Source organism: Eschrichtius robustus, chromosome 6, assembly GCF_028021215.1.
Source record: "Eschrichtius robustus isolate mEscRob2 chromosome 6, mEscRob2.pri, whole genome shotgun sequence".
NCBI lineage: Eukaryota > Metazoa > Chordata > Mammalia > Artiodactyla > Eschrichtiidae > Eschrichtius > Eschrichtius robustus.
In genome coordinates, this window is record NC_090829.1 from 140,640,443 (window position 1) to 140,666,197 (window position 25,755).

The 25,755-nt window shown below is 43.0% G+C and overlaps 1 protein-coding gene across 3 annotated transcripts in view; it reads right to left on the reverse strand.

Moving 5' to 3' along the window:
* Nucleotides 1-22,956, reverse strand: part of ERG (ETS transcription factor ERG) — a 199,923-nt gene extending 176,967 nt beyond the window's left edge. For all 3 annotated transcript variants that reach the window (XM_068547090.1, XM_068547089.1, XM_068547087.1), the window contains exons 1-2: nucleotides 22,891-22,956; nucleotides 6,729-6,816 (exon numbers count right to left, since the gene is read on the reverse strand). In XM_068547090.1, the coding sequence (XP_068403191.1) occupies nucleotides 6,729-6,767 (39 nt within the window). In that variant the 5' untranslated portion in view covers nucleotides 6,768-6,816; nucleotides 22,891-22,956. The remainder of the gene's footprint in view (nucleotides 1-6,728; nucleotides 6,817-22,890) is intronic.
* Nucleotides 22,957-25,755: the final 2,799 nt, after the last annotated feature.

Genomic DNA, 25,755 nt, shown 5'->3' on the forward strand with positions numbered 1-25,755 from the left:
GCATCATATATTAATACATTATATAATGAATATGATATTAATGACATTATATTAATAATAATAGGTAGTTATAATAAGTGTTAATGGGAGCTGGGCTCTGCTCTGAGTGCTTTAAAAGCATTAACATTAACTAATTTAGTCCTCATGATTCTAGGAGGTAGGTACACTATATACCCCCATTTTACAGCTGAGGAAACTGAGGCAACTGATAAGAAGTGGCACCAAGCTTCAAACCTAGACCATCTGGCCCCAACCCTAAAAATGGGCAAAAAAATATAAAAGTTAAAGGGGAGAGGAACAGGAAGGCAAAAAAATCATTAGAAACAAATCCTGAGTAAGCCGATTTTTCAGTCCTTTTCCACAAGTGGAAGGAATCAACTAGAAACCAGAACAGAGAAACTGTTTACCCCGCGGTCAACTGTGACTGATCCTCACACGAAACCCTGGGGAGCAGGAGCTGGGATGAGCTAGTCATGGACACCAGAACTGAGCCCGGCGTCCTCCTCAGGACGACAGAGGGTCAACAGGGCAGTGACAAACTCCAGGCATTTCTAAACACAGAGGCATGTGAGCTGCACCTGGGAGCTATCAGGCCCGTGAAGTGCACTCCAAGTCACGTGTGTGCTCTACCTGAAATACCCGGCAACGTGGGACCCCCCAGGAAGACCCTGGAGACACCAGGCTGTCTCCAGGCAGAAGCAATGCTGGCCGAGCACAGGGCTAGGAGCGGGACGAGGTGGGATGCGTGAGGTGGCGGCAGGGGGGAGGCCCAGCCTCTGCCCTGTGCCATGTCCCAGAACATGTGTTTGGGAACATGTGTCCTGTGCCCCGGATGGCAGGTGCTGTGTCTTTATGATCTCTTATTCCCACACCCACACTCCCAACCTGTTTCGAGTACAGGGAAGGCTTTGATACATGTTTGCTGAATGAATGAACGAGTGAATCAGAGACAAGATTCCTTGCTGCGAAAGGGTGCAGCGGAGCCACCCACAGAGCTACAGGCGGGTGGAATCACTCAACTCAGAAATGACCAACAGACTCACCAACAGGGAACAGACCGTGGTTGCCAAGGGGAGGGGGAGAGATGGATTGGGAGTTTGGGGTTAGCAGATGCAAACTAGTATATATAGGATGGATAAACAACAAGGTGCTACTGTAGAGCACAGGGAACTATATTCAATATCCTGTGATAAACCATAATGGAAAAGAATATTTTTTAAATATGTATATATATATATATATATATATGTGTGTGTGTGTGTGTGTGTGTGTGTATGTATAACTGAATCACTTTGCTGTACAACAGAAATTAACCCAACATTGTAAATCAACTATAGTCCAATAAAAAAAAATAACCAGAGCTGCCTGGAGAGCTTCGTGCTCAGCTTCCGTGTAGACACAGCCTCTCACTGCAGTCCCTGCCCAGTTGTCACTTGACCAGAGCTGGCTCCCACCCGCCTCAGCAGCTAGACCAGCGCTGGATGAAGCGATCTCTAACACTGACGATCTGCCGCAGTGCAGAATGGTTTACAGTTAGAAAGGGTCTTCCCAAATATCATGCCACCTTGAGCTGCCCACCTTGATCTTCCCTTTCTCTTCTTTTAGTATCTTAAGTTCTTTACTGTAAATATCACTCTTACACAAATTATGACATGTGATACTTGTGCAAGTTAAAGAATAAGAAGCAAACGCTCTTGCCTGCATCCTCAGCCCACAACAGGCAATACCAGGATCTCAGAAGCCCCCTGAGTCCCTCCCCAAAGTTCTCCCCTCCCCCACAAGGCAATTCCTATCCTGAATTATGTACATATCGTGCCTTCGTTCTTCTTTTTGCCACATACGTGTGTGTCTATGAACGACATATGTTTTGTAGTTTTGTCTTTTTTTTGATCTTTATACATGGAATCATACTGTGTTTAAAGTATGATACTTTATTCTTAAATAAATACAGTATGATAAATACAGTATGATACTGTATTTATTCTTCTGTGACTTTTTTTTTCACTCAACCTTGAGAATCATGCACATCGATGCACAGACACAGGTAGATGCTTGTAGTTTTTTCTTCGCTGCTGTATAGTATTCCATTGGAGGACTAGACCACAAGTTACTTATCTGTTCTCCTGGCATTTAGGTTGTTCTAGTTTTTTGCTTATGCATGTTTCCTGGCACCTGTGTGCAACAGGGCATATACCCAGGGGTGGACCTGCTGGAGCACCATTAGCTTCAGAAGGTAATGCCAAACTGGTACCAAAGCACAACTGGTATTGTACCAACTAACCACCAGTGTGGAGGAGAAGACCCTCTGTGTCCCATCCAAACCTCCATGGTAGGAACTGACATTATCTGTATATTATTCCTATTATTTCCCTTATCTCCTAACCACCTCTCAGAGCAACTAGCCAACATGTCCCATATATGTACTCATCTCCTCTGATGTGGTCATGATATGTTTTAGATACAGACGTATCCACGAAAAGTACATGATGTCTTTTGGAAAGTGTACATGTTTTCCTATGTGTAAATAGTATTGTGCCACAGAGCACATCCTGTTTTAGATTTTTTTCATTCAAGTCAATATTTTTTAAGACATACCCATGTCGCTCTGTGTATATCAGACACGACAATATTCTGTCTTCGAGATGGATATGTTATCCTCATTTTACAGACCACAGGAGCTCTCAGCAGGGTCTTGGTGCATTACCCGTAATAATAGCTCACTGAATCCTCACATTAACCCCCAAAGTAGGTGCTTCCACTTCAGACAAGAGGAAACCAACACACAGAGAGATTAAGGAACTTGTACAGCATCACCGAGTTAGTAAACGACAGGGCAGGATTTGAATTGAGTCCTAGGACACTAGGACTGTCTCTCTTATCCATGATATGAACCTAGCTAAGCACATGCAGCTCGGAGAGTTTTGGGAACCAGCATCTCTGGGTCACACAGCCAGTGAGTGATCCATGGAGTAGAACTAAAATTCAGACCCTTCCCCTCTCAGTCCCATCCTCCTTTGGCCAGTTCCAAAATGTCTAGTATTCCAAGTGGAATACTATACCCAAGTGGGTAGCTGATGAATGGCAAAGGGAACAATTACAAACTGTACCAATCAGATGTTTCTTTAAAGCTGGAAACTTGACTACTCTCCACTCTGCTCATCCTCTTCGTCTCTAATGTTAGTAAATGAAAATATTAAAATGGAGCTCTTGTGAGGAAATGCAATGATGTAAATCGAGAATTCCGATGAGAATTCTCATCGGAATGAGAATTCATGACCAAAATCTTTGTCAAATCCTAGTAAAATGGATTTTCTAGTCTTTTTTCCCTGCTTGGGATGTAACAGAGAAGAACAAACCTGACTCCCTATTAGATCCATTCTTTCAGCTCTAACCCTTGCGCTCTGTTGCCTGTGCTTAGTCATGCTGGCTCTGCACCTTTTGTAAAAGAATGTTGCCTAGAGCCTGAAATATACAGGACAGCCCATTCTCAAGCCTCTGACTTTTAAAGGTGTAACACTTTTCCAATCATATAGAGATAAAAAGTTGCAGAGCAGAAAATAACAATTGTCTTGTTGGAGGTTTATAGGACAACTGTGACCAGACCCACGTGGACAGCTGTAAAAACAAAGGATTCCGGCACCAAGAAGTCTGCAACAACCAGCCACGCCCCCTCCCCTTTTAGTATAAAAGCAGCCTGAATTCTAACTCCGGTGAGATGCTTCTTTGGGTCACTAGTCCACCATCTTTTCAGTCTGCTGGCTTTCTGAATAGTTGCTACTCCTTTCCCCCAACAACCTGTCTCTTGATTTACTGGCCTGTCATGTGGCAAGCAGTTCGAACTTGGACTCAGTAACAGGGATAAGAGTCTGGGTCTGTCTTTGGCAGTGAAAGGTGCTACCCCTTAGCAGAGCAGAGGCATGGTCACATGGCCTAACCAGCTTAGAGCATACTGGTGTGACACTCACCATAATTTCTATGATAAAACAGTGCTTGGAAGAGCCGGCAAAGAAAGACAAATCAAAATGTGCTTAATAACTTAATATTTTCATCAATAAAGAATAAGCTGAAATACGTTTAAAGTTCTGTTCAGTTTCTTTGTAAATAAGTTGCCACAATTGTTACATTATTTAAATCAAGAATATCGAATATTTCACAATTATTTACCATCCTTCCTTTTTAAAAACTATTTCCAGCTCCTTAAATATATGAAAGGGTAAAAGTAATTTGCTCTGGCAGAAAAGAACTATAGGAAATTTTGCGGACTACATTTCCTAAATAAAAAGGAACATTTCTTTCCTCCAGATCAGCCTATGGAGGGATACGAAGGCCACATAAAGTCTTTATGGCTGTCTCCTTGCACACCTGCCAGGTGAAGTCAATTCTGTGGAGAATTCAAGTCCTTTTCAGATGAGAAAAACATTTCTGTAGCAGTGAGCCAAAGACAAAATCTTCCACTATCTACATTAACATAGCAAGTGGAACCTGTCACGTGTCATTTATAAGAACTTCCTCTCCCAGAAATAAGAGCTGCATTCCTCAGCCCACAACCAGAAACTTCTCAGCATAGAAAATTTTACTGAATAAATTCCCCAAATCGAGTATTTTAAGGGAACAGTGGAAGGCAAACTATTTTCCTGACTGTTGTCAAGGACACCAATTTCATATACAAAAAAAAAGGAAGTCCAGGAATAATTATTCAAATTCCAATAGGTGGAATTTGATAGATTTACCAAGGAAACAAATGTCTTTAATGCAATTCTCTCTGCCTCAAAGCCAACATCAGCTATTAGTATATGCAACTCTAAATTACCAAATCATCTTCAAAAGACACAGAAGCAATTTTAGTTGAAATTTGTTTTTAAGAGACTCTCAGGGTTCCATTTCTTAAAATTATCTGTCACTTATATTTACGTTAACCAATGTGAGGATAATAAGATAAATCAGAGCTAAAAACATAGCTCATTCCTGAGATCAAATACAGAACATTTCTACTAAACACTTTTTCAGAGATCATGTTTCTCAGATGTGTCTGTTTGCACTTGATGAATTAAGTTTTAAAAATCTGCAATAATTTCTTGCTGACTTCATCTTTTCCTTCTGGTTGGTTACAAATAAAATGCCAATCAAAGTGGATTTCAGTTGTTGTCGCTCATACTCTGAACTATAGAAGATATTTCTTATATCAGCTTCTTTCCCTGAGAGCTTTTCTTTGCATCCTGCAGCTTCATGGTCAACAGAGACTAAAAGAAAAAAATCCCCTCCCCCCAATCTGTGTGTAGCACAAACACATTCCAGATATTTCTGAAGAAACCTTATCACATCCACAAGAGTTTTCCCACGTGCATTTCTGTAGACATAATGGCCATGCCCCAATCAACTATCACACAGAAATCAAATGATAGTGTCAACCCAGAGGATCTGCCCGTGTCTGTCCCTGGATGAAACTCAGAATGCGCCACACCCCTGGGATTCCCCGTATCTCTGACACTTGCAGTAACACCCACAAAGCTCAGAAAATGCATTTAAACTCTTATTACTTCTAATTCCACTTTCAAAGAAATTAAACATGTATGAATGTGAGTTGTACATGGTACATATAACACTTTCGCAAATATACTGCTTTTAAAATGCACGTGAGTCTGTAAATGTGTGTGTGCACGTGTCATTTTGGAGGGCGTTTTATATTTTAGTCCAAAAAAAAAAAAGATAAATTTTTCAATACCATAAACTTTCCTCTCCTTTATAAGCCACTTTTCCATTTTCAATACATGTTTTAGGTAAAGAGTAAAAATTAGTAAAACCGATGAGGCCATTTGGGGAAATGAATTTATATGGGGGAAGCCAAGAACTGGCAAGGTAGTGAGTGAGTTGGGCCAATGTAGACAGCTGAACCAATCAGCACAGGTGTAGACAGCCTATCTGGATCATGTAGCTCGAGCCCCAGCTTTTTCTGTAACTTTTATTTGGGTCAAGTATATGAAAACCATCACTTCATTTCTCCCGGTGGCTATAACCATGTGTACGCGGAGTACTGAAAGGAATGGGCCGGCTTCCTCTCAGGGACTTGCCTGGGCTGGAGTCTCCCTTCCCTGTTGTTCTCTCACCTCCAGAGCTCCAGGAAGAGCTGTCAGTGAGCAGGCGGGGCAGGTGCGGGGTGACAAGCTGCTGAAGTGTCAGCACGCCCAGATAAAACAACACGGCTGAGCACTGGAAACCCTCTCGTCTCTCCCTAGGTAACCCCAGGAAGTGTAAAGCAGATGAACTTAGAACAGAAGTTAGAGAATTTGGATGTGGTTTTCAATGTTAACTCAGGGGTCAGCAATCTTCTTCTGCAAAGAACCAGATAGTAAATATCGTCGGCTTTGCCACCCTATGTTCTTTGCTGGAAGGACTCAATTCTGCCGTGATAGTGTGAAAGCAGCCCTAGACAGCATGGAAATGAGTGTGTGGCTGCAGCCCAGGAAAACTCTCCTTCTGGACAATGAAGTCTAAATTTCCTATAATTTACATGCACTATGAAATACTATTCTTTTGATTTTTTTTCAACCATTTAAAAACGTGAAAAGCATTTTCTTAGCTCATGGGCTGAATAAAGACAGGTGGTGGACCGGGTCTGGCCCACGGCTGTGGTTGGCTGACCCTTACATTCGCTAACAGGTGGGCAGGCATCTGCAAAAGTCCAGCCAAGGAGGAAGCCAGGGCAGCTTCCTGGCCGAGATGGAACCTACCTTGATATGAGCTGCCGGGTCTGGGACAGTCTGAATCATGTCCTTCAGGAGGCCAGCACGGTTACCATCTGTTCAGAACCTGAGGCACCTAGAAGACACAAAGGGGCAACACAAATAGTAATAAACAACCAGGTTTCTTTGTTTGGTTTTCCATTAGGACTGAACACAACACACCAATGGTAAAATAATCCCAGCTCTGCACTAAACATTTGCCTTTAGATATGCAGAGTAAATGAAGTGACGCGAAAACCCAGCTCTCTCCCGTTGGGAATATCACTTACTTTTAGTCCCCAAAACCCTAATACGACAAGTCCCCCAAAACCCAGGTCAAATTCAGTTCACGCACATCATTTTACATGGGCAGCATCAACGAGTGATCATTTAAAGGAAGAAATGAGACCCCCAAAATGATATTTTCTCTTATATTGAGAGAACTGGACTTTTGAACTTTCTACTGAAACTAATGCCATCTACACATCTGTAAGCCTCATAATTAAGCACTTAATAAAAAGCACAGATACTGGTCATCGAGTGCTGAAGTGGCAGCCCTGGGGCTAAGGGCTCCACACACATTTCTCATTTAACCCTGACCACCACTCTGAAAGCTCACATTCCCATCGTCTAGTCGGGGATGTGGACACCCAGGGAGGTTGCTAATTTGTCCACGATCACCAGATTAATAAGCAACGGAGCCAGGATTCAAGCCAGACTGGCCTAACTCCAAAGCCCATAAGAAACTTTGGTTTGACATAATTAACAGGTTTCACCCTGTATTTTGAAGATACTTTAATTCATTTGAAAATTTAATTTAAACTTAAATGAATGAAATACTAAGGTGCCCATACTCTAGGGAGAAATACTTCATCCAAAATTTTCCTTTCTTCAGATTCTGCACCAGTGCATTCTGGTTCTTGTCTGCCTGCCCCTCCCCATCCCAGATTCTCCACCCCCGCCCCATGCTCCCCCCAGGGCTGACCCCTACAGACTACCTCGGCTGGGCTCCTTCGCCTTCTGGCCCCCGTCAAGTTTGATCAACATGACACCATCTGGAGATCACGAGGCGGGAGAAGAGAAGAGTAGGGACATTTTTCCCCCAACCCTTCCCACCATCCACTGGAGGCTCCCTCCATTCTTGGCCATGGTCTAGCCATAGCTAGATCCTATGGGGACCCCTCCCATCCTCGGGACCCTCCCCCAGGGCTCCAGGCTCCAGGAACCATTCCCCCACCCATCTTTGGTTCTCTGTAGATCTTAGCCATCAGTTGTTTTCTGGCACTGAAAATACCTCTTCTCATTTACATTTTTAGGGGCCGTAACTTTTTTATTAACTATTATTTTTGTGTGTTTTCTTCTTGGTAAATCTGGCCTATGACTCTTAGCAGTAGGAAACCACAAAACAAAAATTCACATCTTCATTACAGGACTACAGACACAAAAGCTGACTTCCAAGTTTGCTATTGAACACATTACTCCAGGAATCTGCCAGGGTACTCGCCGGAGTCCCAAGTACATCTGTATTCTGGGCTTTCCGACCCTCTCCAGGTGCAAACACATCCACCTCCAACATAGACGGGCTTCTCATGGGAAGTCCTCGCCTCCAGGTCTGTGTGTGGGGTGGGTCTGTCCCCCAGATGGCTCCACAGAATCCTCCCAAGATCAGGGGAAGCTTGGCTGTCCAAGATGACAAACTTGGAACCTTAGACATTATTTTTTCCTATAGCCAAATTTCTTTTTTTTTTTTTAATTATTATTTTAAAAAAATTTTTTTTTAAATTTATTTATTTATTTATTTATGGCTGTGTTGGGTCTTCGTTTCTGTGCGAGGGCTTTCTCTAGTTGTGGCAAGCGGGGGCCACTCTTCATCGCAGTGCGCGGGCCTCTCACTGTCGCGGCCTCTCTTGTTGCGAAGCACAGGCTCCAGACGCGCAGGCTCAGTAGTTGTTAGCCAAACTTCTTGATCTTGGAAAGTAGGCAGTATCCCCCCCTAAGTCTAAAGCAAGTCCTTTAGGGGGATAAGAGTTGCTAAAAATGCACAAGGAAGGAAGCACTGTCTTGAAATTGAATTGGGCAGCTCTTGAAGGTAACCCACGCTCTTGGCACACAAGGGAGAGGACAGAGGATGGCAGGCAACCTGGACAAAGGTCTCTCGGAGCTGGCTCCTCTGGGAGCAGGTTGGGTGGGTAGTTCCTTCCACTCCTCCAAGACGGCCTCCTCAGGGCAGCAGAAGTCACCCCAGGAAAAGACCACTCTGCTCCTAGGGTCATTCAGCCCAGAGAGGTCCATCCTGGAGGTTTCCTGACAAAAGCAAGTCCCCCCACTGCAGGACCCCACATTCCGGAACAACCGCTTTTTCTGTAGGTTTTAGCGTCTCTCTAGGGTAACCCAACCCACACAGTCGCTCCCCCTGCACCCACATGCTGCTGCTCGAACCACAAGCTTGCCCCCCGCCCCCTCCAAGCCCAGCTGAGTTAATGACTGCCTCTGATCCAGAGAACGCCGCGGAAGGGACGCTCTGGGGTCCTGAGCTGAGACCTTCACAGAACCAGAAGCTTTCCCTTCCTGCCTCTGGGAACCCAGTCCCTGTGCCCCAGGGCAGCACGCGGCAGAGGCCTGAAGTGGGTGTCCAGCTGACACCTGCACCATGTGCCAGGCCCACGAGGGAGTCATCCTGGACATTCCAGAACGGTGGTTTCTCAGATGACTGCAGCCCCTGCCAACACCAAGAAAGGAGAACTACTGTCCAGCTGAGTCCAGTCAACCCACAGGATTATGAGAAATAGCAAGTGGGCTCTTGTTCGAAGCTACTCATTTTGGGGCTAGTTGATTACACACATAGATAATCGAAATACCCTTCATGTGTTGTAGATACACAGAGAAGGTAGACTAAATAGCTTACACTTTCCTGTCACACTAGGGTAGATTAAATGATGGTTCCAATTCTCTACTCCTCCCTGGGTCCATGCCTTTTGCCATGTGACTGTGGTTCCTCTCACTAAGTAGGGTTCGCTTCCCCAAGCCTTGTTTTTGGGCTGCCCATGGGACTTGCTTCATCCAACAGAACACAGCAGGACAGCCCAAGTCTCAAGAGGCATCAAGTGTGTGTACTTGTAACCTTCCAGCTCCATGGGAACACACCCAGGCTGGTGTGCTGGGATGAGAGGCATGTGGACAAAGCCCAGTCATCCAGTCTCTCCAGCCAAGACCACTCTAGATCATCCATCTGAAAGACTACCAATCCCCAGGCTTGTGAGGGAAACTACAGAATCAAAACTGCCCAGCCACGGCCAACATGGCCGACCCACAGGCTCAGGAGCTGAACAAATGCTACTTGTTTTAAACCGCTGAGACTGGAGGTATATTGTTACACAGCATTTTTGTGACAGTCAATTACTAATACACACAATACGCTCTTAATAGCCAGGTTACCAAGATGCCCCTTAAAACTTTCCTAGCTAGAGAGATAAAAGGAGACTCCGACAGAAATTTCAAAGGAAATTCATCCCAACCCACAAACCAACCATTTCCATCCATCTAAGAGACACGATCTCAAACCCTTATCCCACCCTCAAAATGAGTTTGGAAACTGAAGAGTAACCGAGAAACTCCAACCAGAAGACTCTGGGATTCTCAGAGCCCTTCTCAGCAACAGCTGAATTCTCACTTAACATGATGGGACCCTGTCAGCCTGCTGGAGATTCCAAATATAATGAAACGGAATCAACATTCTGGATATCCAAGACCACAGAAACATCACACAAGTTACAAAGGCCATTCAATCTGTAACCAAGCAAGACATAAACCTAATAACAACTGTTTATGTCTCATGTCCTGTATGGGGAAGTTTTGGGCACTTTCAACGCATAAAGATGAAACCGTGGGGAAGGGGATATATAGATTCCAGATGCAGCACTGTCGCACCGCTCCAGGGATAGAGAAGGGGAAACAATTCACACAGATACCCAGAGGTCAGTCCTGAGAGCGGACGGCCAGTGGCAATGCCAGATGAGGGACGTGGGTAATACCTAGGGGAGGGAAAGAGCTGAGTGATACGGAGAATCAAGGAGATGCCACCAAGGAGCCTTGAAGAACAAGAGGCATGTACGTTGGCAGGAAGGCAGGGAAGCAGGGAACAAAAATTCCTCCCAGCTCCTCCACCTTAGGGAGCCAGACTCTATGACCCTAACCCACCACCACCATCAGGATCATCATCAACTCAAGGGATCTACTCACCAGTCAGTGTGAATGGTGCTGCCATCCTCCAAACCAGATCAGCCAAGAAGCAAAGTCCCTAAAGCCCAGAAGGATGAAAGTTCTACCACCTTCCCCATGCCTCTTCCCGCCACAAATACCCTTGACTGTTTCTGCAGTCATTTGGTGTCTGTTCTTTTTGCCATTTGAGGGGTTTTTATGGATTTTTTTAAGAGCACTTCTAATTTACTTTTGTGTTTCTAATGAGCATTTCTCAAATATTTAGTCATTGATGAATGACGTGATGCTTTTATATCACTGTGGGAGCCTTCTATTTTCTATTTTACTTGCCCTTGAAGCCTTGCAAAACCTGAATCCATGTTATCTAAAAACCCTTTCTTTACTACCTATTTCTTGCAATAAATTCCTTTGGTAATGTATATGTTTATGACTTTGGATTTCACAATCCAATATTATTTTATTACTGGGTATCTTGAAAAATGAAACGCTCCCTTCTTCGTTCTTGTTTTGCAAATGCCAGTGGCTTACTATACAGAAACACATATTTGATTTGGGTTGCTTTAGCTATAATTGCATCGAGTGTGGACTGGCACACAGGGCCAAAGGGAAAATAAGCATTTTGTAATTAGGGAGGCAAAACTGTAAAAATGGTTAAGAGAAGACCTGAATGGTTAAGAGAAGCCCCTGCAGGGCTGGGGCAAGAACAGAAATGGGCGCTCCCTACCCCTCTTCTCTTCCCAAGCCAGTTCTGGCCTGTTTGCAAGGTCCCCACACAGTCATCAGGACACTCCAGCCCACTCAGCCATGCTGGCCATCCTTCAGGCCTAGAGAAGCACACACAGGACCTGCCCAAGGAGACGGACTGCAGGAAAGAGGCCTGTGTAGGCCCGGAAGATGCTCAGGCCAGTCTGGGCAGGAGCTCTGGGTTCCCAGGCCCCTCAAGGGCAGTGTGGAGTGGGAGATGGGCAAGAGAAGGCCCTAGAAGGCATGGGGGCAAGGGCTCTCTCTTAGTGCATCCAAGCAGAGGTGCAGAGTCAGATGGAAGATGGAAGCCAGATTCGGTTTCCCTCCTCAGAAACCTAGAAAAGGTCACTCTACTCTCTATGGTCTTTCGTTACACATCTGTAAAATGGGGATCATATTACCGTGGTAGAATACAAAACACACTTGGCCTTTGTTGCCAGTTCCTGGCACAGAGCTCTTAAATTTCCTGAGTGCTAAGGGTGACAGGACTATGTTTTGCTCCAATGAAGTGACTCTTGGCAAACCCCTAGAAAGCTTCAGGATGGTCTCAGAACCACCAAGCCTGGATGAGAGGCCTGGAACTTTCAGCCCCACCCCCTTCCTTTGGAGAGAGAGGAAGAGCTAGAGATTGAATTCATAATTGATCTTGCCTATGTGATGAAATGTTCATAAAAAACCCCTGAACGACAGGATTCGGAGAGTTTCCAAGTTGGTGAGCACATCTATGTGCTAAGAGGGTGGTCCCCCCCGACTCCTTGGAGACAGACGCTCCTGTGCTCGGGACCCTTCTGGACCTCGACCACAAACCTCCATCCGTCTGTTCATTTGTATCCTTATTATAATAACCTGTAACAGTAAGTACAGCATTGTCCTGAGTTCTGTGACTCCTTCTAGCAAATTACTGAATCCTGGAGGGGGGGGATTGTGGGAACCCGCAACTCTGAAGCCAAGGTGGACAGAAGGGTGGGTAACCTGAGGACCTGATGCTTTCTGCTGGCCTCTGAAGTGGGCGGTAGTCTTGTGGAACCGAACCTTTAGCCTGTGGTGTCTGGGGCTAACTCCAGGCAGTCTCAGAATTGAATCAAACTGTAGGATACTCAGTTGGTTACTGGAGAGTTGGAAGACTGGTGGATGGTATTGGAAAAGACACCACCTATTTGATGTCAGGAGGGAAAATACCCTCAATTACCACCTCCAAATTGATGTTCAGAGGTTCACACAGGTGTGACGCAAGATTTGGCCAGCGTCTACTGCAACTGGTTAGTCCCTGAGTAGAACCACTGTTTGGCTACTCTTCCCTGCCTACTCCATAAGGCCTTTGTGAGGATTAGACTGAATCATGCCTCCAAAACCTCTCAGAGTGCTATGTACAGAGTAAGCACTTAATAAGTGATAATCATTTTTGGGAAGAAAGCAAACATTCTGAAATTGTATAAAATCTTGCACCTTTGAGAAAAACAATTCTCAAGAAATAAATTGCCAGTTTTTCATAAGGGCCCTTTGTCTTTAATGTTAAAACTGAATTTTTAATTTTAAGCTAACTAGTGATTAAGTGAAGACATTTTAGACAAAATGGCTCTGAGCAGACTCATCATAATGGATCCATTCACCGAATGAGCCGATCACGAGACACACTCATTCTAGGTGAGTGGGTATTAGGCATGTCAGTCCCTTAGCAGCAAAACCTACCCTAAGAACTGCACAGGGCTGACTCAGGGCTGACTCTGCTCTGGGCAGTGGTCTCCTAAAGGGAGTGGGAGGAGGGGGAGGCCAGTGAGACGCCCACCTGGGGCCCACGATTTAAGGAGGTGCCCCACCCCCGCCCTCAGGCTCCTGCAGGTGCCCAGCCGGCACCTGAGAGGAAGCATCTCCTTAAACTTTGTGCCTCACTTGGCTTACCCTGGCCCCAGCCCTGGTGCCTGCACTCCCCAAGGTAAGCAAGAGAGACCAGTGGGACGTGGAAGAATGAGAAACCAAATGTACCTCTATATTTGTCTAAAAATAAGAAACTGAACTCCTTCAGTAGGAGATGGCTTATCTTTCCAAATGAATACAAATAACTACTGCAGTGGGTTGAACTGTTTCCAGCATGCAACCCTTCATGGGTTGGAGCCCAAACTCCCAGTAGCTCAGAATGTGACCTTATTAGGAGACAGGGTCTTTCTAGAGGTAATGAAGCTAAAATGGGGTTATTAGGGTGGGCCTTAACCCAATATGACTAGTGCCCTTATTTTTTTTTAAAAATGGAATTTTGTAACAGAGACCTCTGTAAAGGGAAGACAATGTGAAAACACAGGGAGAATACAACCATCTACAAGCCAAGGAGAGGGGCCTGGGAAGACTGTCCCTCACAGCCCTCGGAAGGAACCAACTCTGCCCTCACCTTGATCTCAGACTTGCAGCCTCCAGAGCTGGGAGAGAAGAAATTTCTGTTGCCTAAGCTCCCCCAGTCTGTGGTACTTTGTTACAGCAGCCCTGCAAACTAACACATCTTTATTTTCAATATTTTAACTGATGAAGAACACAGGCCCTGATGGGGGGCATGGCCTCAAGAACCACATCCAATTTAATTGCACTGTTTCTTACTGGACACAAACTCTGCTCAAGGCCTGTCCCAGGCACCATGGACTGTTGTGGCATCTACTCATCACTCCTGGCTTAATGTCAGCAGAGGAGAGACTCTTTTAAGTTCTACGGCCTAAGTGAGTGCTATACAGGGCCCACCATAATCTCTTCCAACCCCTGGAACGCTTTCTGGAGGGAAGCCTGACAGTCCTGAAGAGCTAAGGGGCATGTTTTGTAGATAAAGTGCTGAAATCCTCCACCTTTATTTATTTATTTATTTGCATAGCTAATGAATGCGTAGACTCAATCCCTGCGTGTGCCTCTCAAAATGAGGTTTCAATTGAATTCAGGCAAAATAACTCTAAAATAACTATGAACAAAACCTAGTAACAGGACAGAAAAATATAGTTATCATAAAAGCACAGGGCTGTGGACATTGTTCTTCGTCCTATGGCTCTTCTGGAAGGAGCAGAAGAAAGCGGAAGGCAGTGTAGAAAGGAAGAGTTGTGATGACTGCAGTACCTAGAAAGCAGTGATTTTAAAAACTCTACAGGAGAGACGTTCAAGATGGCAGAGGAGTGAGACGTGGAGATCGCCTTCCTCCCCACAAATACATCAGAAATACATCTACACGTGGAACAACCCCTACAGAACACCTACTGAACGCTGGCAGAAGACCTCAGACCTCCCAAAAGGCAAGAAACTCCCCAAGTACCTGGGTAGGGCAAAGAAAAAAGAAAAAGCAGAGACAAAAAAATAAGGACGGGACCTGCACCAGTGGGAGGGAGCTGTGAAGGAGGAAAGGTTTCCACACACCAGGAGCCCCTTCGAGGGCGGAAACTGCGGGTGGCGGAGGGGGAAGCTTCGGAGCCACGGAGGAGAGCGCAGCCACAGGGGTGTGGAGGGCAAAGCGGAGAGATTCCCACACGGAGTATTGGCGCCGAGCAGCACTCACCAGCCCGAGAGGCTTGTCTGCTCCCCCGCCGGGGCGGGCGGGGGCTGGGAGCTGAGGCTCGGGCTTCGGAGGTCGGATCCCAGGGAGAGGACTGGGGTTGGCGGCGTGAACACAGCCTGAAGGGGCTAGTGCGCCATGGCTAGCAGGGAGGGAGTCCGGGAAAAAGTCTGGAGCTGCCGAAGAGGCAAGAGACTTTTTCTTCCCTCTTTGTTTCCTGGTGCGCGAGGAGAGGGGATTCAGAGCGCCGCCTAAACGAGCTCCAGAGACCGGCGCAAGCCGCGGCTATCAGCGCGGACCCCAGAGACCGGCATGAGACGCTAAGGCTGCTGCTGCCGCCACCAAGAAGCCTGTGTGTGAGCACAGGTCACTCTCCACACCGCCCCTCCGGGGAGCCGGTGCAGCCCGCCACTGCCAGGGTCCCATGATCCAGGGACAACTTCCCCGGGAGAATGCACGGTGCGCCTCGGGCTGGTGCAACGTCACGCCGGCCTCTGCCGCCGCAGGCTCGTTCCGCCTCCTCCGTACCCCTCCCTCCCCCGGCCTGAGTGAGCCAGAGCCCCCGAAGCAGCTGCTCCTTTAACCCCGTCCTGTGTGAGTGAAGAACAGACGCCCTCAGGCGACCTACACGCAGAGGCAGAGCCAAATCCAAAGCTGAACCCCGGGAGCTGTGCAAACAAAGAAGAGAAAGGGAAATCTCTCCCAGCAGCCTCAGGAGCAGCGGATTAAATCTCCACCATCAACTTGATGTACCCTGCATCTGTGGAATACCTGAATAGACAACGAATCAACGTATATTGATATATGTATATTTTTTTCCTTTTTCTCTTTTTGTGAGTGTGTATGTGTATGCTTCTTTCTATGATTTTGTCTGTATAGCTTTGCTTCTGTCATTTGTCCCAGGGTTCTGTCTGTCCGTTTTTCGGGGGTTTTTTTTAGTATAGTTTTTAGCGCTTGTTATCACTCGTGGATTTGTTTTTTGGTTTGGTTGCTCTCTTCTTTCTTTCTTTTTATTACTTTTTAATTTTTTAATTTTTAATAATTATTTTTTATTTTTTATTTTAATAACTTTTTTTCTTTTCTTTCTCTCTCTCTCTCTCTCTCCCTCTTTCTTTCTTTCTTTTTCCCTTTTCTTCTGACCCGTGTGGCTGATGGGGTCTTGGTGCTCCGCCTTAGTGTCAGGCCTGAGCCTCTGAGGTGGGAGAGCCAAGTTCAGGACATTGGTCCACCTGAGACCTCCTGGATCCACGTAATAGCAAACGGCTAAAGCTCACCCAGAGATCTCCATCTCAAAGCTAAGACCCAGCTCCACTCAACGACCAGCAAGCTACAGTGCTGGACACCCTATGCCAAACAACTACCAAGACAGGAAGACAACCCCACCCATTATCAGAGAGGCTGCCTAAAATCATAATAAGGTCACAGACACTCTAAAACACACCATCGGACATGGTCCTGCCCACCAGAAAGACAATATCCAGCCTCATCCACCAGAACACAGGCACTAGTCCCCTCCACCAGGAGCCCTACACAACACACTGAACCAACCATAGCCACTGGGGGCAGACACCAAAAACAACGGGAACTACGAACCTGCAGCCTGAGAAAAGGAGACCCCAAACACAGTAAGTTAAGCAAAATGAGAAGACAGAGAAACACACAGCAGATGAGAAGCAAGGTAAAAACCCACCAGAACAAACAAATGAACAGGAAATAGGCAGTCTACCTGAAAAAGAATTCAAAGTAATGATAGTAAAGATGAAACAAAATCTTGGAAATAGAATGCAGAATATACAAGAAACGTTTAACAAGGACCCAGAAGAACTAAAGAGCAAACAAACAATGATGAACACCACAATAAATGAAATTAAAAATTCTCTAGAAGGAATCAATAGCAGAACAACTTAGGCAGAAGAACAGATAAGTGACCTGGAAGATAAAATAATGGAAATAAGTACTGCAGAGCAGAATAAAGAAAAAAGAATGAAAAGAATTGACGACAGTCTCAGAGACCTCTGGGACAACATTAAACGCACCAACATTTGAACTATAGGGGTCCCAGAAGAAGAAGAGAAAAAGAAACGGACTGAAAAAATATTTGAAGAGATTATATAGTTGAAAACTTCCCTAATATGGGAAAGGAAATAGTTAATCAAGTCCTGGAAGCACAGAGAGTCCCATACAGGATAAATCCAAGGAGAAACATGCCAAGACACATATTAATCAAACTATCAAAAATTAAATACAAAGAACAAATATTAAAAGCAGCAAGGGAAAAGCAACAAATAACATACAAGGGAAACCCCATAAGGTTAACAGCTGATCTTTCAGCAGAAACTCTGCAAGCCAGAAGGGAGTGTCAGGACATATTTAACATGATGAAAGGGAAGAAACTACAACCAAGATTACTCTACCCCGCAAGGATCTCATTCAGATTCAACGGAGAAATTAAAAACTTTACAGACAAGCAAAAGCTAACAGAATTCAGCACCACCAAACCAGCTCTACAACAAATGCTAAAGGAACTTCTCTAAGTGGGAAACACATGAGAAGAAAAGGACCTACAAAAACAAACCCAAAACAATTAAGAAAATGCTAATAGGAACATACATATTCATAATTACCTTAAATGTAAATGGATTAAATGCTCCAACCAAAAGACATAGACTGGCTGAATGGATACAGAAACAAGACCTGTATACATGCTGTCTATAAGAGACCCACTTCAGACCTAGGGACACATACAGACTGAAAGTGAGGGGAGGGAAAAAGATATTCCATGCAAATGGAAATCAAAAGAAAGCTGGTGTAGCAATTCTCATATAAGAAAAAATGGACTTTAAAATAAAGACTATTACAAGAGACAAAGAAGGACACTACATAATAATCAAGGGATCAATCCAATAAGAAGATATAACAATTGTAAATATTTATGCACCCAATATAGGAGTACCTCAATACATAAGGCAAATGCTAACAGCCATAAAAGGGGAAATCAACAGTAACACAATCATGGTAGGGGACTTTAACACCCCACTTGCACCAATGGACAGATCATCCAAAATGAAAATAAATAAGGAAACACAAGCTTTAAATGCTACATTAAACAAGGTGGACTTAATTGATATTTATAGGACATTCCATCCAAAAACTACAGAATACACTTTCTTCTCAAGTGCTCATGGAACACTCTCCAGGATAGATCATATCTTGGGTCACAACTCAAGCCTTGGTAAATTTAAGAAAATTGAAATAGTATCAAGTATCTCTTCCAACCACAACGCTATGAGACTAGATATCAATTACAGGAAAAAATCTGTAAAACACACAAACACAGGGAGGCTAAACAATACACTACTTAATAACCAAGAGATCACTGCAGAAATCAAAGAGGAAATCAAAAAATACCTAGAAACAAATGACAATGAAAACACGATGACCCAAAACCTATGGGATGCAGCAAAAGCAGTTCTAAGAGGGAAGTATATAACAATACAATCCTACCTCAAGAAACAAGAAACATCTCAAATAAACAACCTAACCTTACACCTAAAGCAATGAGCGAAAGAAGAACAAAAAAACCCCAAAGTTAGCAGAAGGAAAGAAATCATAAAGATCAGATCAGAAATAAATGAAAAAGAAATGAAGGAAACGATAGCAAAGATCAATAAAACTAAAAGCTGGTTCTTTAAGAAGATAAACAAAATTGATAAACGATTACCCAGAATCATCAAGAAAAAAAGGGAGAAGAGTCAACTCAATAGAATTAGAAATGAAAAAGGAGAAGTAACAACTGACACTGCAGAAATACAAAGGATCATGAGAGATTACTATAAGCAACCATATGACAATAAAATGGACAACCTAGAAGAAATGGACAAATTCTTAGAAAAGCAGAACCTTCCGAGACTGAACCAGGAAGAAATAGAAAATATAAACAGGCCAATCACAAGCACTGAAATTGAGACTGTGATTAAAAATCTTCCAACAAACAAAAGCCCAGGACCAGATGGCTTCACAGGTGAATTCTATCAAACATTTAGAGAAGAGCTAACACCTATCCTTCTCAAACTCTTCCAAAATACAGCAGAGGGAGGAACACTCCCCAACTCATTCTACGAGACCACCATCACCCTGATACCAAAACCAGACAAAGATGTCACAAAGAAAGAAAACTACAGGCCAATACCACTGACAAACATAGATGCAAAAATCCTCAACAAAAAACTAGCAAAAAGAATCCAACAGCACATTAAAAGGACCATACACCATGGTCAAGTGGGGTTTATCCCAGGAGTGCAAGGATTCTTCAATATACGCAAACCAAGCAATGTGATACACCATATTAACAAACTGAAGGATAAAAACCATATGATCATCTCAATACATGCAGAAAAAGCTTTCGACAAAATTCAACACCCATTTATGATAAAAACCCTCCAGAAAGTAGGCATAGCAGGAACTTACCTCAACATAATAAAGGCCATATATGACAAACCCACAGCCAACATCTTTCTCAATGGTGAAAAATTGAAACCATTTCCACTAAGATCAGGAACAAAACAAGGTTGCCCACTCTCACCACTATTATTCAACATAGTTTTGGAAGTTTTAGCTGCAGCAATCAGAGAAGAAAAAGAAATAAAAGGAATCCAAATCAGAAAAGAAGAAGTAAAAACGTCACTGTTTGCAGGTGACATGATACTATACATAGAGAATCCTAAAGAAGCTACCAGAAAACTACTAGAACTAATCAATGAATTTGGTAGAGTAGCAGGATACAAAATTAGGGCACAGAAATCTCCTGCATTCCTATACACGAAGGATGAAAAATCTGAAAGAGAAATTAAGGAAACACTCCCATTTACCAATGCAACAAAAAGAATAAAATACCTAGGAATAAACCTACCTAAGGAGACAAAAGACCTGTACTCAGAAAACTATAAGACACTGATGAAAGAAATTAAAGATGATACCAACAGATGGAGAGATATACCATGTTCTTGGATTGGAAGAATCAACATTGTGAAAATGACTATACTACCCATAGCAATCTACAGATTCAATGTAATCCCTATCAAATTACCAATGGCATTTTTCACAGAACTAGAACAAAAAACTTCACAATTTGTATGGAAACACAAAAGACCCCAAATAGCAAAAGCAACCTTGAGAAAAACGGAGCTGGAGGAATCACACTCCCTGACTTCAGACTATACTATAAAGCTACTGTAATCAAGACTGTATGGTACTGGCACAAAAATAGAACTATATATCAATGGAACAGGATAGAAAGCCCAGAGATAAACCCACGCACATATGGTCGCTTTATCTTTGATAAAGGAGGCAAGAATATACAATGGAGAAAAGACAGCCTCTGCTATAAGTGGTGCTGGGAAAACTGGACAGCTATATGTAAAAGAATGAAATTAGAATACTCCCTAACACCATACACAAAAATAAACTCAACATGGATTAAAGACCTAAATGTAAGGCCAGACACTATAAAACTCTTAGAGGAAAACATAGGCAGAACACTCTATGACATAAATCACAGCAAGATCCTTTTTGACCCACCTCCTAGAGAAATGGAAATAAAAACAAAAATAAACAAATGGGACCTAATGAAACTTAAAAACTTTTGCACAGCAAAGGAAACTATAAGCAAGATGAAAAGACAACCCTCAGAATGGGAGAATATATTTGCAAAGGAAGCAACTGACAAAGGATTAATCTCAAAAACATACAAGCAGCTCATGCAGCTCAATATCAAAAAACCAAACAACCCAATCCAAAAATGGGCAGAAGACCTAAACATTTCTCCAAAGAAGATATACAGATTGCCAACAAACACATGAAAGGATGATCAACATCACTAATCATTAGAGAAATGCAAATCAAAAGTACAATGAGGTATCACCTCAATGATACCAGTCAGAATGGCCATCATTAAAAAATCTACAAATAATAAATGCTGGAGAGGGTGTGGAGAAAAGGGAACCCTCTTGCACTGTTGGTGGGAATGTAAATTGATACAGCCACTATGGAGAACAGTATGGAGGTTCCTTAAAAAACTAAAAACAGAACTACTATATGACCCAGCAATCCCACTACTGGGCATATACCCTGAGAAAACCATAATTCAAAAAGATTCATGTACCACAATGTTCTTTGCACCTCTATTTACAATAGCCAGGACATGGAAGCAACCTAAGTGTCCAGTGACAGATGAATGGATAAAGAAGATGTGGCACATATGTACAATGGAATATTACTCAGCCATAAAAAGAAATGAAATTGAGTTATTTGTAGCGAGGTGGATGGACCTAGAGTCTGTCATACAGAGTGAAGTAAGTCAGAAAGAGAAAAGCAAGTACTGTATGCTAACACATATATATGGAATCTAAAAAAAAAAAAAATGTTTATGAAGAACCTAGGGGCGGGACAAGAATAAAGACGCAGGCATAGAGAATGGCCTTGAGGACACGGGGAGGGGGAAGGGTAAGCTGCGATGAAGTGAAAGAGTGGCATGGACTTATATACACTACCAAATGTAAAATAAATGGCTAGTGGGAAGCAGCCGCATAGCACAGGGAGATCAGCTCAGTGCTTTGTGATCACCTAGAGGGGTGGGATAGGGAGGGTGGGAGGGAGACGCAAGAGGGAGGAGATATGGGGATATATGTATATGTATAGCTGATTCACTTTGTTATAAAGCAGAAACTAACACACCATTGTAAAGCAATTATACTCCAATAAAGATGTTAAAAAATAAAAAAATTTTAAAAACAAACTAAAATTCTCCCACCTAAAAATAAAATGAAATAAAATGATGCATGAAGAGCTTACTAAACACTAAATATAGCTAACTATACATTCATTTAGCCATTGATGTATAGCCAAGGTTTCTTTACTCAGTGTAGATCCACTAAGTCATTGCTATTCTATGCTGCATAAATCAAACATCATACATCATCTATAATATCCAGTTTTTGTTTATTTAAATAGTTGAGGGACTTCCCTGGTGGCGCAGTGGTTAAGAATCCGCCTGCCAATGCAGGGGACATGGGTTCGAGCCCTGGTCCGGGAAGATCCCACGTGCCGCGGAGCAACTAAGCCCGTGCACCACAACTACTGAGCCTGCGATCTAGAGCCCACGAGCCACAACTACTGAAGCCCGCACACACAGAGCCCATGCTCGGCAACAAGAGAAGCCACCGCAAGGAGAAGCCAGAGCACTGCAACAAAGAGCAGCCCTTGCTCACCACAAATAAAGCCCACGCACAGCAACAAAGACCCAATGCAGCTGAAAATAAACAAATAAATTTATAAAAAATAAATAAATAAATAAATAAATAAATAAATAAATAGTTGAGAGTCTTAAGACACCTGTGAAATAAGATTCCCCCCACTGATTTTTGCAGGGGTTTTTTCTCTTAAAAAAACAACAACAACAACTCTATAGTGTTGAAGGCAGGAACAGGTAGTACTGGGCGAGGCGCATCTTATTTGTGCGGGAGAAGCAATGGAACCAACATAAGTCCTCTAAGTACACCAAAGGACCCAAGAAAAGGTCTTTGGAGGTTTGGGACCACAAATATCAAATACTGAAGATATAAAATATTTACATTCACGTTTTTCTAAAAATTCTTGACTAGGAAAGGTAGGGTTTTCTGGGTTTTGTTGTTTTACCTTTAATTGCCCTTGGCTCCCCCATCTTTTCTCTCTGTGAGTCATTTGTCTTGCTTTTGGTCAACACGGCTTTTTCCTGGGTCTTCAAAGATCTTGGAACAACCTGAAAGAGAATTCCAATATATTAAGACCTAGTTTTTTCCCAAATATTAAAACCAAGGATAGACTATACATTTAGTGACAAATCCTATTTCTGAAACATTACTTTAAAATATCCTAAAAGGGGAATGAACTTAAAAGTCTTACTTTAAAAAAAAAAAAAAAAAAGTGAGGGGGGAGATGGGGTACCATTTCTCCCAGGGAAGTTCAGCATTACGAAGCAAAAATCAGGAATGAAATGAGGGCCAAGCCTGAACAGATATACTGAAGCCCACGTATACTTTTGCAAAGAAAATATTTTGAAAATGTTTTCCTTTCCTCACAGCCCACAGCTTTAGTAATAATGGTTTCCCCAGATCATTACTTTAGCACTTTTGTCTGCTCAAAACAAAGAGTAATGGGGTTTATTCAACATCCTGAGAACTGTAATTAGACAACTGTTTTAGTCCCAGGAAAGAAGCAGTCTTTTTAATTTGTAGATGCCACAAGGATCCATTATTTTTTTAAGAGATTAGAGAACTACCATATTAAAAAAATAAAAATAAAAATAAAAAATCTTCCTCAGAATATGCCTGTCGGTACAGCTCTAAAATCCAATCTGTTTTTTTTTTTTTTTTTGTAGATACAGGAATTTCTGTGCTTATGCAAGTTTCCAAATCAAATATCCAACCCCAAAATATTTAGTACATTTAACAAAATCCTCACAACATGACAAATTGCAAACGGCAGCTTTTTCAGTCAAAAATATTTCCAAGTTAGAAAATGCCTTAAGTATTGCATCAAAATCAATATTTGCAATGGACAATATTATTTATAAATGGTTCCACAGACCAATTCAGCCTCCCACTCCACCCAAGAGGCCCCCAGCCAACTCCACCAGAAGGCTGCGGGCCTGTGCATCGAGATATTTAAACCAAATTGCCCAACTGGTGGGGCAAAGGGTTTGGTAGGATATGGAAAATCGAAATTCTTGGGGGAAAATTAGGATACAAAACCATATATATAGTCTGATTCCAATATCATAAACAGAAAACAGATGGATGAAAAACAAGAGGGGAAAAAGGGTACAAATGAACTTAGTTACAAAACAGAAGTAGAGTCACAGATGTAGAAAAGAAACTTATGGTTTGTTTTCTACAGGGGATAAGGGGAGGGATAAACTGGGAGATTGAGGTTGATATACACACACTACTATATATAAAATAGATAACTAATAAGGACTTACTGTATAGCACAGGGAACTCTACTCAATGCTCTGTAATGGCCTATATGGGAAAATAATCTAAAAAAAAAAAAAGAGTGGATATATGTATATGTATAACTGAGTCACTTTGCTGTACAGCAGAAACTAACAACATTGTAAATCAACTATACTCCAATAAAAATTAAAAAAAAAAAAAAAAAAAACCGAGAGGGGAGATAGAAAGAGGAGGAAGGAAGGCTCTAAGAAAGTGCAGCAAATCGCTACTGGAAGTGGTCTTTGGGTTTCCAATGTGATTTCTGGGGAGTCTTATTTTCTTCTTTATAATCATGGGCATTTTCCAAATTTTCAGAACCAAGAATATTCATCTTGATAATCAGAGAAGAACTACATAATAATGCTTGTATAATCCTAAACACATTTGCAAAGTGTTTTCTTCACAGTGATGTGGGATAAGCATCCAGCCTCATGGAACCATGGGGCCTCCCATGCTCAGAGACAGGCCACTCAGGAGGAAAGGAGGGGATAGCAGTGAATTAGGTCATGCTTTGCATGGCCGCACAGATCTTGAGTTAATTAAGGTGTTTCCAAATTTCTTTTTCTCTAAATCCAAAAGCCAATATTGACTATTATTTGGTTAAATGCTTTCCACGGACAAGTGGTTAAAATAGTATTTAGTTTCCAATTGCTGCAAAGGGAACATGGGTTTTAACAAACAGCCTGGGCTAAAATTTCCTATACTGTGTCATCCTATAGTACATTTTCATGCCCAAACCTCTTCTATGCCAAAAGAAACACTTGATTTATGATTAAATATTATTGGACCTGATTTAAAGACAAGAGCAAAGGCCAGAGAAGATTCTATTAAATATGTGCAATGGGTATTTTTAAATTAGCGTTATAATGTTATTAATATTTCATCTATCCAGAGGGCATTTATCTGACAACGTAAATTATCCGTAATGCAGCTGAAAAGCCCACAAAGGATCCAAAAAGATGTCACGAAGTCTAGGGAGAGAGAAGCTTTGCCAGAGAAAGGCACGCTACCAGCCGCGTGAGGTAACAACCGGCCCAATCAAAGCAGAAAAGTCAGAAAATTATGCAAACCAGACTCAAGAAGTCAAAAAACACAGCCATTTGAGAACCTTGGCATGAGAGCAAACTGCTCACGCCAGCTGAACAGCCCTTGGTCCTGCAGAAAGCAGAGCATGAAGAACATGGTGCCCAGCCCTGCCAAGGTCAAGTGCTCTGAACCCCGTCACCCCTGGATCCAATGAGCCCCCTGATCTACGCAGTAGGAGAACACACATGATCGCGATCATTGGAAAACTCTCACTGGAAATGGTCAAAGTTAAACACACCTGAGCATCTCAAGGGCAAGTTTAATTTGCAAAGCAGTCGCGGTGCACAGAGAGACCGGGCTCAGAGCCAGATTGGTGCTGACCACCAGCAGCTAACAGACCGCTCTCCGCCTCAGTTTGCCCATCTGCAAGCCACGGGTTAGAGAGAGATGGTGCGAGTCCAACGAGACAGTGTTTGTGGCAGTGCCAAGCGAAGAGACACAA